At 41.3% G+C, this 16572-nt stretch overlaps 1 protein-coding gene across 1 annotated transcript in view; it reads left to right on the top strand.

Moving 5' to 3' along the window:
* The window catches only part of ABCA12 (ATP binding cassette subfamily A member 12), a 214919-nt gene that overhangs the window by 19879 nt on the left and 178468 nt on the right, over nt 1-16572 (top strand). Inside the window, exon 3 of the mRNA XM_067470388.1 lies at nt 14073-14223. Within this exon, the coding sequence (XP_067326489.1) occupies nt 14073-14223 (151 nt within the window). The remainder of the gene's footprint in view (nt 1-14072; nt 14224-16572) is intronic.

Below are 16572 nucleotides of genomic sequence, written 5' to 3'. Positions count from 1 at the left end.
GGCATCGGTTTCCAGGAGGAAGGCGGTCCCGGTCAGGGTTGGCTTGACGCACCTTCCTCTTGGCACGTTTCTCTCTTTCATCCTCAATTTGTGCCTCTTCAAATTCTAAAGCACCACTGGTCAGAGCTGAGCTCCAAGTGGAGCGCTTAAGGGCTAGGGCTTCCCAGTTGTCAGTGTCAGAGTTTTTAAGGTTGGCTTTGAGCTCATCTTTAAATCTCTTTTCCTGTCTTCCAATATTCCATTTTCCATTCTTGAGTTTGGAATAGAGCAACTGATTTGGCACACGGTGGTTGGGCATCTGGACAACATGGCCGGTCCAGCGGAGTTGATGGCGGAGGACCATCACTTCAATTCTGGTGGTCTTTGCTTCTTCCAGCACCCTGACGTTTGCCCGCTTGTCTTCCAAAGAGATTTGCAGGATTTTTCAGAGGCAGCACTGATGGAATCATTCCAGGAGTTGCATGTGATGTCTATAGACAGTCCAAGTCTTGCAGGCGTATAGCAGGGTTGAGAGGACAATAGCTTTACAAACAAGCACCTTGGTATCCCTACGGATGTCTCGGTCCTCAAACACTCTCTGCTTCATTCAGAAAAATGCTGCTCTCACAGAAGTCAGGCGGTGTTGAATTTCAGTGTCAATGTTGACTTTGGTGGAGAGGTGGCTGTCAAGGTAGCGGAAATGGTCAACATTTTCTAATGTTACACCATTAACCTGTATCGCTGGCGTTGGAGAGGAAATGGCTGGTGACTGTTGGAAGAGCAGTTTGGTTTTCTCAATGTTCAAGCTGAGCTTCTCGTATGCTTTTGCGAAGGTGTTTAGAGTAGCTTGTAGGTCTTCTGAATGTGCACAGATGACGTTGTCATCAGCATACTGGAGTTCTATAATAGACATTGTTGTGACCTTGGTTTTGGCTTTCAGTCTGCTGAGGTTAAATAGCTTGCCATCTGTCTGATAGATGATTTCCACTCCGGTGAGAAGCTTCCCATCAACAAGGTGAAGTATCATAGCAATGAAGATGGAGAATAGAGTTGGGGCAATAACACATCCCTGTTTGACACCTGATTCCACTTTAAATGGATCACTTTGGGAGCCATTGCTGTCCAAGACTGTTCCCCTGACTATTCCTGAATCAGTGATTTTTAAACATTCAGCAGTATTTGGCTTTTAAAAGATTAACCATAGCAAGGATTGTGAAATTGTTTTTATAAAGCAATCGTGTAAAAGAATTACAGAGCAGTGGAAGTGTAGGAGGGCAGGGTTACAAGAGTATGTGGAAATACGAATGAGGGGCCACAGATTGGCAGAGGAGTGCAAGTACGCAACAGGAGATTGCTCATGCTGATATTACATGACTGCCATAGAATAACATAGAATAAAATCCACAGCACTATAATTCTATTGCTCAGAAAGGCATAGATAGACCTTTCTCAAGAAATGGTGCTCCAGCAAACTTTACAATCCCAGCTTTTTTAATAGAAACAGCAGGGAAGGAAATGCCTGTTCTCATTTTGGCTGGAACCCAGCTCAGTTTATCAATGCAAAGTTAATATGAGTTGTTCTGGAAATGTGGAAATGCCAGCCACACCCTCTGTCATATTTCTTTTATGTAACAACTGCCTATACGAGAAATCAGAAATTCCTGAGAACTAATATGAATTCACTATATTCGGCTTGGTGGAACCTGTTTGCTGGAATGTTTATTAATAGTGTCCTCCTCTTTTAAAAAACATTATGCTTACAGAGAGCAAACTATTTCATAGGCTCATGTAAGAGCTGATAGTTTCATACTGCCATTAAGCAACAATGCTTGTGGTAGCATGAACATTGCTGAACAAAATCTTTTTTCTACTAACAGATTTTTTTCAGGCTCTATGTGATATTTAAAAAACAGGACAAAAGATGGCATAAGCAATCAGTAAAGTGCTCCCTAGTATCTAGTGACAAAGATCTTGTATTTTATCACACAAGACTAGCAAATTGGCATTCCAGCTGGACTTATGTGAAGAGATGCGCATCCTGCTGCCAATCTGCCTCCTCTTCATGATTATCTAATCCCTTGCTATTGACAGGTAAAAACTATTAATAGCTGCCAAGCTTCCAACATTTCAGTCACCTACCTCAGTGCAATGGGTCCATTTCGTTTCTGTGTCTGCGTGGCAGCACTAAGGTTACATCAGGGATGGGATTCTCCTCCTCACCCTCTTCCTCTTGCTTTTCTTTAGCCATCTGTCTCCAATTTAATTTATATTTTATAGTTATACTAGCCATCCCCTGCCATGTGTTGCTGTGGCCCACATGGGGGTTCTATGTGAGAGGTTTGGCCCAATTCTATTGTCGGTGGGGTTCAGAATGCTCTGTGATTGTAGGTGAACTATAAATCCCAGCAACTAAACTCCCAAATGTCAAAATTCTATTTTCCCCAAACTCCACCAGTGTTCACATTTGGGCATATTGAGTATTCATGTAGAGTTTGGTCCAGATCCATCATTGTTTGAGTCCACAGTGATCTCTGGATGTACGTGAACTACAACTCCAAAACCAAAGGACACCCCCCTCCAAACCCTTCCAGTATTTTCTGTTGGTCATGGGAGAACTGTGTGCAAAAGCAAAACAATACGTTAAAGCCAAAACACAAATAAAACAAGAGCATAATATAATATAACAATCCAGATAAAAACAAATTTAAACAAAACATAAGAATATAAAACAGATCTTACAGCCCGTGCCAATTCATAGTGGGAGATGCAGTCATGAAGATAGGCAGGACTTGAATTGTTTAGGGCTTTGTAAGTCATAACTAATACCTTGAATTAGGACCTGAAACTTATCAGCAGCCAGTGGAGCTGCTTTAATAGGGGTGTTGTGTGCTCCCTATAATTACCTCCAGTTAGGAGCCTGGCTGTCGACCTTTGTACCAATTGCAGTTTCCAGGCTGTCTTCAAAGGCAGCCCCACATAGAGTGAATTGCAGTAATCAAATTTGGATGTAACCAAGGCATGGTCCACTATGGCAAAGTCAGGCTTCTTGAGGTACAGTTGCAGCTGGCAGCTTGTGCAAAGACTCTCCTGGCCATCGCCAACACCTGAGCATGAAGCATCAGTTCTGAGTCCAGGAGACCCCCAGATTGCAGACCTGTGTCCTCAGGGGGAGTGTAACCCCATCGGGCACAGGTTGGCACCCCTAGCGACTGACCAGGAGGATCTCTGTCTTGTCTTGATTAAGCTTCAGCTTGTTAGTCCTCATCCAGTCCATCACAGATGACAGGCACTGGTACAGGATCTGGGGAGCTTCCTTGGAATTTGGTGTACAGTATAGTGTCTAGGTCGAGGGAAGTCATGGTGCCTCTCTATTCTGTAATACTGTGTCTAGTTGTGGACACCACAGTTCAAAAGCTGGAAGGTGTCCAAAGGAGGGCAACTAAATGATCAAAGGTCTAGAGACCATGCCCTATGAGGAGCGTCTTAAAGAACGGGCTATGTTTAGCCTGCAGAAGAGAAGGTTGAGAAGAGACATGATAGCCTTATATAAAGATGGGAAAGTATGTCATAAGGAAGAGGGAGCAGGCATGTTTTCTGCTGCCCTTGAAACTAGAACTCGGAGCAATGGGATCAAATGAGAAGAAAGGAGGTTTCACCTGAATAATAGGAAGAACTTCCTGACCATACTAGCGGTTCAACAGTGGAACTCTTTGCCTCGTAGTGTGGTGGAAGTTCCTTCCTTGGAAGCTGTGGATGGCCATCTGTTGGGAGCACTTTGATTGTGCTTCTCCTTCATGGCAGGGGGCCTTTATGGCAGGCCTTCATGGTCCATATGGTCTCTTCCAACTCTATGATTCTTTATAGCAGGCCTTCATGGTCCATGTGGTCTCTTCCAACTCTATGATTCTAAGAGTAGCAAACCTAGAAGATTGTATTAAACTGCACAACCATTAAAACATGCCCTTCAACATATGACAGATGAAAACTGGGATAGATATGTACATAAACCATTAGAGTAAGATTAATATAGCAAAAATTATGAATGGGGAAGAACACACATGCTAGGAGAGACTGCAGCAGTTTATCTTTGCTTGAATCTACCTTGTCTTCTCCCTGATACTGAGTTAATGAAATGCATTTACACTTAGAACCCAGTTTGTATCAACTGAAGTTATTTGAGGACAAAGGAGGAAGGTGAAAGGAGAGAAATAAGAGCATTTTGGACATCATCATCATCATTGATGATCACTCATGGCCAAGTATGATTGTCTTCCAAGGGTAGAGTCTTGGTGGTGGGTCCATAAATGAATGTGAAGACCTATTTTGTATCTGCATGGTCTTTCACAATGAAGACATAGATTTCCAGATGGAAGGCAGTCATGGCAAGGATTTGTTTGATGCACCTTTTTCTTGACATGTTTCTCACTTTTGTCCTCAATTTATATCTCTTCAAAATGCATAGCATCGTTGGTAACAGCAGCCAATGGTTAGGGTACTCGAGGGCCAGGACTTCCCAGTCTTCGGTGTTTGTGCCACTTTTTTAAAAAGTCAACTATGAGCCCATATTTACATCTCTTTTGCTGTTCACTGACACCCATTTTTCATTCTTGAGTTGAGAGTAAAGTAACTGCTTTAGGAGATGGATGTTCCGGCATTTGGACAATATGGTCAGTCCAGTGAAGTTGATGGTGGAGGATCATTGCTTCAATGCTGCTGATGTTTGTTTCTTCAGAATGCTGACATTTGTCTGCCTGTCTTCACTAGAAACATACAGAATTTTTGGAGGCAATGTAGACTGAATCATTCCAGAAGTCAGAAGTGATGTGTGTAGATGGTTCATCATTTCAATCATGCAATAGAGTTGGAAGGACAATCTATATAAATAAAAATGTAGTGTTCATTTGCGGGATTAACTCAAAAACCAATGGATGAATTATTATTATTATTATTATTATTATTATTATTAATTAACTTTATTTATACCCCGCTAACATCTCCCGAAAGACTCAGTGCGGCTTACAAAGGCCAAGGCCCACAATAAAACAACAGCATAACAAATACAACAATAAACTCATAAAGCAAAACAATAAACATTAAAGCAATAACAATAAACATAAAAAACAATACCATGACGCATTTAAAACTAGGCCGGGCCAAATGTAATGAATAAAATTTTAAAAGTGCTGGACGTGACAGGTGGAGTGTAAGGTTTTTAGAGGTAGATGCGGTGTGCAGACAATCTTAAATCTCTGATAAAGTGCATTTGGGACATGATGCTAGGAGTTTCCTATTCTGGAAAGGCACACTGGAACAAGCTCTTCCTAAAGACTGCCAACGTTGGGGCACCAAATTTGGACACAATACACTAATCAGGCCAACAAGTGACCATCACTCATAAAACACTGAAAAACACAGTGGAAGGGACTTAAAAAGCCCAAAAAGCAAAAATATGCTACAGCGCATGCGCAAAAACGACCCCCCCCCCGCCAAAGAAAACACAAAATAGCATATCCACACTCTCTTCTGGACTACAGCTCCCAGCACCCCCTAGAGCAGGCCCTTTACGAGAGGAGCATGATCCAAATGCACTGCTTCCAAGATGCAACTTTCTTCTCCTTGGATTTCTTTGAGAGCATCCCAATCACTGCATATTTCCAATTTCCTATTCTTGGACTGCAACTCCCAACAATACTCCAGATAGATAGATTAGACAGAGATAGATAAGTAAGTGGATAGATAGATCAGGAGGACTGCTGGGAGTTGCAGTCCAAGAATAGGTGGAGAAGGAAGAAAGAGGAGAAAGGGGAAGGGAAAGAAAGTAGGGGGAAGGAAGGGAAGAGAAAGAGAAGGAAGGAAAGAGAGAAGGGGAAAAAAAGAAGGGAAGGTAGGAGAGAAAGAAAGGAGGAGAGAAAGAGGGAGGAAAGGTTGGCCACAACAATGCATGGTGGGTACAGCTAGTAGCTTTATAAACAAACATCTTGGTATCACTATGAATGTCCCATTCCTGGAACACTCTGCTTCATTTGAAAAATACTGCACTCGCAGAGCTTAAATGGTGTTGATTAATCATGATTGTGCTTTCTGAATGTCCTTTTCCATTGACTTTCATTGACTGTTTCTAAATACATTTGTCAAACAGGTTTTGACCTGAAATGATTTACATTCATTGTTAATGACAAGTGGGATTTTTTTTTCCTTTTGAATTCTTTGTAGTTCTACTAATTTTATGTAGGCCTGGGTAACAACGCAAAAATTTGTTTCTAAAATCGATTTGTAATTGGGGTTTTTTTTTGTTTCGATATTTAAAATAATTACAAAATTTTCTCTTAAAAAAGTTCGGTATTTACGAAATTTCGTTAATATTTACAAAACATTTTGTAAAGATGGCGCCCTTTTTTTTCCAATATTTTTAAAATATTTTTTTAATTTAATTATTAATTTAGTAGAACAGGGAGGAGAAATTAAAATTATTATTAAGGAGGGAAGGCAGGCACTCACTCTGGCGGGCCCTCTCGCTCGCCGCTCGCTTGCCGCTCGCCCTCTCGCTCGCCGCTGGCCCCTCTCACTCGCCGCTCGCCCCTCTCGCTCGCCGCCCTCGCTCGCCGCTCGCTCGCCCCTCTCGCTCGCCGCTCGCCCCTCTCGCTCGCCGCTCGCCGCCCTCGCTCGCCGCTTGCTCGCCCCTCTCGCTCGCCGCCCTCGCTCGCCGCTTGCTCGCCCCTCTCGCTTGCCGCTCGCCCCTCTCGCTCGCCGCTCGTCCCTCTCGCTCGCCGCTCGCCCCTCTCGCTCGCCCTCTCGCTCGCTTGCTCAGCCGGCGCCGAGAGAGGAGAGCTCCCAGCAGGCATCGCCAGGCGGCCATCTTACGTATTTCCGAAATGGACGGAAATACAAAATTTTTTGGCGCCTGCCGTTTCGATATTTAAAAACACTTCCGGGTTTAAAAATAAGTTTTGTAATCGTTTTGTAATTGCTAAAATTAACGAATATTTAACGAATTACAAAATTAACGAACGAAACCGCCCAGGCCTAATTTTATGTTGTGTCCTATACAATCCCATGTGTGAGAGAAATGTATGGTTCAGTTGTAAAGGACAAAAGCAGGAAGGAGATAAGAGGGTTGTTGCTTTTTTACTTCCCCATCCCATTGAAGCCTCAAAGTGAGTCTATCCGAAGCTGATAATGCTTCCAGTTGCTTCTTGATCTCCATCCTTCAGTTTTTTTGAGGTGGTGCCTGAGATGCAGAAGAGGACTTTACAATTCAGTTTACTTGTGGAAATCTTTTCCTAGCAAGGTTTTATTGTTTCATTTTCCCGTGGTAGAATTTTATGAGGGTGTACAAAATTGCTTTTATTTTGCCAAGTTTTTTTTATTTGCTTTCAGTTTTATTGCTTTGCTGTCCTGCTGTTCATTATTGTTGGGTTTTCTTATAAACAGTTTTGTATTCTCTCCCTGTTGCTGTTTAAGTTGTTACTATTTTTTATTTTATTTGTTAGATAGTAACTGTATTTTTCTAATTTTTATCACATCTGTTTGTGAGTTGGAATCTGCCTTGAGAGTCCCTTTTAACAGAAGGCATAGAGATGCATAAATGAAAACCCATAAATGTATTGTCGAAGGCTTTCATGGCCGGAATCACTGGGTCGTTGTAGGTTTTCTGGGCTATATGGCCATGTTTTAGAGGCATTTTCTCCTGACATTTCGCCTGCATCTATGGCAAGCATCCTCAGAGTTAGTGAGGTCTGTTGGAAGTAGGAAAATGGGTTTATATATCTGTGGAATGACCAGGGTGGGACAAAGGACTCTTGTCTGTTGGAACTAGGTGTGAATGTTTCAGCTGACCACCTTGATTAGCATTTAATGGCTTGGAAGTGCCTGGAGGAATCTTTCTTTGAGAGGTGATTTGATGTGCCTGATCGTTTACTCTCTGTTGTTTTGCTTTTGTAACTTTTGAGTTTTTTAATACTGGTAGCCAGATTTTGTTCATTTTCATAGTTTCTTCCTTTCTGTTGAAATTGTCCACATGCTTGTGGATTTCAATTGAGGATGCTTGCCATAGATGCAGGCGAAACGTCAGGTGAAAATGCCTCTAGAACATGGCCATATAGCCCGGAAAACCTACAACAACCCAAAACCCATAAAAATCCTTATTTCTCACAGACTGGAAATACCAATCCACACCTTAGGGTTACATATTAGTGTAGGTAAAACCAGAAACATATTTGGACTTTCATGAGTTCTGTCTCTATACGTATCTCTTTGCATACATTTGGTGTCCTCCTCTAAGAATGCAGTCATTCCGCTATATATATAGTTTGTTTTATTGACAGCCAACAACAACACAATATCTCTATTGCAACAAGTTGTTCCCTTAATTCCAAACAACCAACCCCCATTTAATCCCTCCCCAATTCATAATACACTTTGAAAATACAGTTGTGTCAAATCTCTTACACAATACATTTTTCAATATCTGCTATTGCATATTATTATAATTGACTTGTATTTATCTAGTTGTTAATCCAAACTTTCACTTGGTCATTTGGTGGTTTAAAGTTGTTATTGTTTTGACACATATAACAAATAGTTTCTATGTAATGTCAAATGTCTTCTTTAGGGTTGTATTCTGGGCTATATGGCCATGTTCCAGAAGCATTCTCTTCTGACGTTTCGTCCACATAGGCAAGCAACCCAGTGATTCCAGCCATGAAAGCCTTTGACAACACAACTCTTTTTTATTTCCTATTCTGCTATTCTTATGTGTTAGTTTCATGTGCTATAGCCCATGTTTTATTTTCCCAATTATTTATTGATAAATTATCTATTTTTTCAGCAAGATTTGACCACATCCGGCCTTGCTGCACATAACATAAGTGATATGAGGCCTTTATCTGACAAATTTTTATTCTCACTCTCAAACAAAGAGATTGTTCAATGTATTGTCGAAGGCTTTCATGGCCGGAATCACTGGGTTGTTGTAGGTTTTTTCGGGCTATATGGCCATGTTCTAGAGGCATTTTCTCCTGACCTTTCGCCTGCATCTATGGCATGCATCCTCAGAGGTTGTGAGGTCTGTTGGTAGTGCCACACTGAAATAAAAAAATTCTCCCACTATTTGACTTATCCAAGAAAGAACTTCATACTTTGGAATATGTTATGTGGCTCTTATCCCCTACATCGTCCCCAACATAGTTTTGATATTCTGCTGTCAATCCTATATAATTTAAGTTGATAGTCTGCACACAATTTTAATTATATTTTCTCTCAGTTATGCAGATATTGATTTATAGGTTGGGTTTCCCAAATGCACTAACAAATGGCATCATACTTCCCTGTTTTATTTTAGTCTGTCTATTTTAATATTCAGTGTTACTTTATTATATCCAAGCTTCTGCTAAAATAGGAAGGTCATTGAGTAAAAATTGCCACTTTGGTTGGCAATAGATTATCTCTCAGTTGACTCTGCAGATTTCATCAATACATGTTCTGCTGGGCCTGTAAAGAATTGTCTTTAGAACAGGACATGCAACCTTTGCCCAGCGGGAAGCCAGGGGACCCAAAGAGAAGTTCTCAGAGGTTTCCCACCACAAACGATCTTTAGATGGCTTGCGAAGTATAACAAAGTATTTTATTAATGAACAATCAAACAGAAACTTCTCTTGTCTTCAGAAAGATAAACAAATGATTCCAAGCTTTTATGCAACTGGTAACTTCCTAAACTTGCCCACGAAGGACAGGCAACTGTCTTCAATAACTTCTTCTTTACTATAAATGGAAAATAACCTTTTTAACTTCTCCCAGGCTGACTGTAATCTAACCCTTACTGATGTGGGCTCCGCTACCGGGTCGAACTGCTTCTTGAACGCAGAGTGGACCTACCAGTAAAGGCTTAGATGTTATCCAGCTGGAGTTCTTTGGTCTTTAGAGCTGTTTCCCTGGAAATCTTTGGAGACTCTTAAGATTCTTCTCCCCCAGAAAGTTTTGGATGCTCTTAAGACTGTTTCCCCCTGGAAAGTCTTAAGGGTTGAAGCTTTTGTACAGGGGAAGCTTGCACCCATCCTGCATATTAGCTTTCCTTGCTGAGACTAACTAAGAATGGCTCCCTTCCCTTCCCAATTGCCTTGAGCAAGGGGCAGGACCAAAACTTAACGATGATGGACAGGTGACTTGCCCTATGACTGCAACCAAAGGAAGCCGCCTTTCTGCAGAGTCTCTGAAACCTTGGACTGCAAGCAAACATTTAATACAAAGCAAATAAAATCGGAGCTCCTGGTAAAGCCGTACCAGAACAATACACCTTGCTAAAACAGAGCTAGTACATCCTATAGAAGTCTTCTCATTTTATATTACTAGCATTGTGAATGGGTATGACACATGCAATTTGCTTATATTGTCTAGGTCAAAGCATGGTTAGTGGCCATGCTGGCTAAGGGATTCTGGACAAAATGTAAATTTTGCATGTGCTACAAATACAACAACAGGAGATTCATGTTTTTACATGTCAATCTATATAAATAAAAATGTAATGTTCGTTTGTGGGATTAACATAACTCAAAACCCACTGGACGAATTGCCACCAAATTTTGGCCACAAGACACCTACTAACCCAAGGAGTGACCATCACTCAAAAAAATTGAGTTTGTCATTTGGGAGTTATGGTTGCTGGGATTTATAGTTCATCTACAATCAAAGAGCATTCTGAACTCCACCAGTGATAACGATAATAATGATAATAATCTTTATTTATATTCTGCTCTATCTCCACCAAAGGACTCAGGGCATATGGAATTGAACCAAATGTGGCACACAGGACTCCCATGACCAACAGAAAATACTAGAAGGATTTGGTGGGAAGTGATGTTGAGTTTGGGAGTTGTAGTACACCTACACCCAAAGAGCACTGTGGACTCAAAGAGTTATGGATCTGGACCAAACTTGGCATGGATATTCTATATGCTCAACTAGGAACACAGATGGAGTTTGGGGGAAATAGACCTTGACATTTGGGAGTTGTTTTTTTTACTGGGATTTATAGTTCACCTACAATCAAAGAACCCCACAAATGATAGAATTGGGGCAGACTTCCCACTCAGAACCCCTATGACCAATAGAAAATACTTAAGGCCATCCAATCCAACTCCCTTCACCAGGGCAAGAAAACGTAATCAAATACTGTTTACCCACAAGCATAAAGAAATTACATATATTAAAAACCAACGCTTCTGCATTACTTTATTTTCCAGATCATCAGACTGGGCCACAGCAAAGCATGGCAGGGGACAGCTAGTCTCGATATAAAATAGACATTGGGGTATGATTAATCATGAAAAATGAGAATGCTAGTAGTCTCTCTCTCTACGCACACATATATACATATATGCTAAACCCTCCTTATTGCTTGTCCTTGGTACCAAAGTGAACCCAAGTATAGGGAATGGAATGATAAGAGAAAAAGCATAAATGAGAATCAGTTTCATCATTTGTTCCCACAGCTCTGCTGCATTTAATCATGCGGCTATCCATGAAACTGAGGCAGAGTCATATTTCAGAATGTGGAGGTGGATAGAGAATGGATTAGAGTAGGCCCATTTACTGTTAGTCACAAGTTACATAAGTGCCATTGCTTTCATTGGGACATGCCCTGATGTCAGTATGAATTCAAGTTGTGATACCTTTGGGGTTGTATATATTCTGTGCTTTTCTAGTTAACACCTCATCAGACGGGGTGATTTTAGCATACTAGGATGCTTCTGCCCCATTTGGAGGACTGATATGCTCTCTGCCCATCAAACGATGCAAGGAAGCTTCCGCTAGAAGCCCTGCCTCCAACCAGGGTGAAAGTGTCACTAGACACTTCATCAGCAACACAGGAGGCTTCCCGTGTTGTACTGGCTAAAATGGAACCAGCACGGGGCTTCCTTGTGATGGTGATGCTTTCCCCATGCACCGGGGATTGTGGCGCAGCTGGCTGAGTGTGAACTGCATTAAGATCACTTTTGACGAAAGGTCATGAGTTCGAAGCCAGCCCGGGTTGGAATGGGCTTCTGACCAATTGTGTAGCCTGTTGTTGACCTTTGCAACCCGAAAGACAGTTGCATCAGATCTGGCCACGGTGGTCCACGCTCTTGTTACATCCCAAATAGATTACTGCAACGCGCTCTACGTGGGGTTGCCTTTGAAGACTGTTCGGTCTTCAATTAGTCCAATGGGCGGTGGCTAGATTACTCACCGGAGCATCATACAGGGAGCATACCACCCTCCTGCTATGTCAGCTCCACTGGCTGCCGATCCAGTTCCGAGCACAATTCAAAGTGCTGGTTTTGACCTACAAAACCCTATACTGCTCTGGCCCAGCATACCTGTCCGAACGTATCTCCTTCTACGTCCCACCTCGGAGCTTAAGATCTTCTGGGGAGGCCCTGCTCTCGGCGCCACCTTTATCACAAGTGAGACTGGGGGGGACGAGGGACAGGGCCTTCTCGGTGGTGGCTCCTCGCCTGTGGAATTCACTCCCCGGGGAAATTAGGTCATCAACATCCCTCCTCTCTTTCAGAAGGAAGTTAAAAACCTGGATATGGGACCAGGCCTTTGGGTAATCTGGCAGACAGACAAAGGACAATGACGGCCAGAGTAGGAAAGGACAATGACAATGCTGGATTATGGATTTATGAATTGGCGAACGCTGACCACAAGATGATTTTATTGCTCCTATTGTATTCACTTGACTGTTTTAACTAGTTATAACTGTTGTTGTTATATTGTATTTTGTACATTGTATTTTGTGAACTGTTGGGCATCGAATTGTGCCTGTTGTAAGCCTCCCTGAGTCCCCCTTAGAGGGTTGAGAAGGGTGGGGTAGAAGCACTCCAAATACATAAATTAAATAAAATCTGTCAAGTAGGAAAATTAGGTACCACCTTAAAGTGTGGGGAGGCTAAATTAACTAATTTATGAGGCCATAAAAAAAGACTCCAACAAAGCACTCCAGCAAAAAGCATGCGGGGAATGCAGAAGTACTTCATCAGTGTCGCAGATGGACGATGAAAGCGACAGCTCCCCTGGCGGCCAGAAAAAGTTAAATAGCCTCTGTCTATGTCTGTATACATTGTATGTCAAAATTGGCATTGAATGTTTGCCATATATGTGTACACTGTGATCCGCCCTGAGTCCCCTGTGGGGTGAGAAGGGCGGAATATAAAAGCTGTAAATAATTTTTTTTTAATTAGAATTAACTTGCCTGCCTCCATCCCACCTTTCAATTTGCTCCTAAACAAATTCCATTTTCATTTTCTAATGCTTCTCTTTTTCTCTGTGGTCCAAAACATTTCATAAAAATATGAAGTCTAATATAGGTTGAGTATCACTTATCTGGAATTCCAAAATTAGAAATACTTCAAATTCCAAAACTGACTACATGAGTAGGTGTGATAGTGACACCTATGCTCTTTAATGGATCAATGCACATAGACATTTCTGCACAATTTTAAAATTATTTTCAAACTATACATATAAAGTATATATGAATGATAAATTAATGTTATGCTTATATCCCATTATGCACATATATTTGAATATAGGTATTTATAAATCTGGGGGAGGGGGTATCCAAAACACTTCTGGCCTCAAGCATTTTGGATAAGGGAAACTCTACTTATATTGGGTTGTTGTAGGTTTTTCCGGGCTATATGGCCATGTTCTGGAGGCATTTTCTCCTGACGTTTCGCCTGCATCTATGGCAAGCATCCTCAGAGGTAGTGAGGTCTGTTGGAAGTAGTAAAATGGGTTTATATATCTGTGGAATGACCAGGGTGGGACAAAGGACTTTTGTCTGCTGGAGCTAGGTGTGAATGTTTCAACTGACCACCTTGATTAGCATTTAATGGCTTCACTACCTCTGAGGATGCTTGCCATAGATGCAGGCGAAACGTCAGGAGAAGATGCCTCCAGAACATGGCCATATAGACCGGAAAAACCTACAACAACCCAGTGATTCCGGCTATGAAAGCCTTCGACAATACATTCTACTTATATTAGTTTTTGTATGGATTTCTATCTACTTCGCTCTACTAACATATACTTTTTCATTTCATTCTTTTCAGGCTACCTTGCTCCACGGAACCTTCCTAGTGCAGGTTTTTTCCCTTTTCTCGAAACTGTGCTTTGTAGTTCAGATGCCACCTGCAAACGCACAGCATATAAACCTGAGGACTTGCTACCCAAACTAAATGGCATCCCACCCCTAATAAGCAGGTAAGATAGCATATTGCCTTGTTGCTGCAGGAAAGTACTTCAAATCCAACTAAAAGACAAGGATGTCATTTGTGAACACTGAATGTATTGTAGTTTAAAAATAATGACACAGAGAAATGGTTCTGGCCCAGTTCTCACTGGTATGGTAGACTTTGTGTACAGATGGTCAACCTCAGGTTCCAGCCAAGGGTCAGATGATTAAATGTTGAATGTTGATCAATACAGAACAAAGATGGCTCTTGGCACAGTACAATATAAAGACATGGGCCCTTCCAGACAGGCCCTATATCCCAGGATCTGATCCCAGGTTTTCTGTTATAACCTGGATTTTATGAGTCCCCACTGCCAGATAATCTCGGCTAAAAATCTGGGATAAGCTCTTGGAATATAGGGCCTATCTGGAAGGGCCTACAAAGAATGTTGGGATATATATATACTATTTCTGTTGCAGTCTTTTTTAAAAAAAAAATTACAGGGACATATTAAACACGGGTTTAGTCCCTAATTGAAATTTTAGTAGAAGGGCATAGTATAAAATTTAATAGGAGGGATATTAATGGGAGCATTTAGTATAAAATCAGACAGGGTATAGTCTCGCTGATGAAGTTCTTACACTTTTGATACTTGGGCTCTTTCATTGTTCCAATGATTGAGTGGGGAGGTGGGGTTTTAGCACTATCATGGATTAGATTTAGGGCTTTTGCAAAGTTTTTTTCAACCAATGTCATGGTTTAAACCAGGGATCCCCAAACTTTTTAAACAGAGGACCAGGTCACAGTCCCTCAAACTGTTGGAGGGCCAGATTATAATTCGAAAAAAGCATGAATGAATTCCTATGCAAACTGTACATATCTTATTTGTAGTACAAAAATACTTAAAAACATACCATAATTAAAATGGAGAACAGTCTTAACAAATATAAACTTATTAGTATTTCAATGGGAAGTGTGGGCCTGCTTTCAGCCGATGAGCTAGGATTGTCTGTGCACGAAGGAGACTCAAAATGGCTTACATTAAAACTTTTCTATACCATCCAAAAATATACAAACATTGAAACAAAATTAAACATCAATGGTATTACTTTAAAATGTTGTTGTTGTTGTTGTGTGCTTTGAAGTCGTTTCAGACTTAGATTGACCCTGAGCGAGGGCCGGGTAAATGACCTTGAAGGGCCGTATCCAGCCCCCGGGCCTTAGTATGAGGACCCCTGGTTTAAACCATGGTGTAGTGGTTTGAGTGCTGGACTAGGACTATCATCATCATCATCATCATCATCATCATCATCATCATCTATACCCCACTTTTTCTGTCCACGAAGGAGACTCAAAATGGCTTACATTAAAAACTTTTCTATACAATCCAAAAATATACAAACATTGAAACAAAATTAAACATCAATGGTATCACTTAAAAATTAACAGTTAAAATTTTTAAAACGAATGAAAAACATATTCAAAGCTAAAACAACAGCATCCAGGCATGGGCAGAAAGGCATGAAAATCAACTGTGTGGCCGCAGGCAAGTCAAAATGCCTGAGCTTTAGAAAAAAGCAATGACAATCTTGCTCTGTGTGTGATCAAGATCTTTTGGCTGAAAGGTCTTCATCTTGCCAGTATGTTTATCACTAAGGCTGGATCTACGCTGTCATATAATCCAGATTATCAATGCAGATAATTCACATAATATGCTTTGAGCTGGATTATATGAGGCTACACTGCCATATCATCCATAGAATCATAGAATCATTGAGTTGGAAGAGACCTTGTGCTGGTACGGCTGTACCAGGAGCTCCAACTTTATTTCTTTCTGTTAAAGTTTGCAGTTATAGGGCAGGCCTCCTGTCCGTCTTAATTAAGCTCTGGTTCCGCCGCTTGTTCAGGCTTCTGGGAGGGAAAGGAGCCATTTTGGGTAGTCTCACACAAGGTAGCTAAGCTATAGGATGTAGACCAGCTCGTCCCGTAGAAAAGCTTCCTTTCTTAAGAGCTTCCAGGGAAAAAAGGATCATCCAAGGAAACTGATCATCCAGGAAAACTGAAATTTACTGAACTCAGCTGAAATATCTTCAAGCCTCAGCCGGTAAGGTCTGCTCAATACCCAGACGCACTTGGATTCGGTAGTAGCACCCACACCGATGAGGCATAGATAGAAAGCAGCCTGGGAGAGGTTAAAAAGGGTTTTTCCTACAGAGAAGGTTCAGTTGATCAAAGTCAGGTGCCAGTCCATTGAAGACTAGACTAAGAAAGCCTTAAAGTGTTGTTTAAACCTTTGAAGATTTGTTGTTTGTTCCATAATAAAGACTTTGTTGTACCATTAAAGACTCTAAAGACCATCACTTCAGAAAATCCCTGA

Source organism: Anolis sagrei, chromosome 1 (assembly GCF_037176765.1).
Source record: "Anolis sagrei isolate rAnoSag1 chromosome 1, rAnoSag1.mat, whole genome shotgun sequence".
NCBI lineage: Eukaryota > Metazoa > Chordata > Lepidosauria > Squamata > Dactyloidae > Anolis > Anolis sagrei.
Note: the sequence above shows the minus strand (reverse complement) of the source record. Positions and strands in the feature narration are given on the sequence as shown.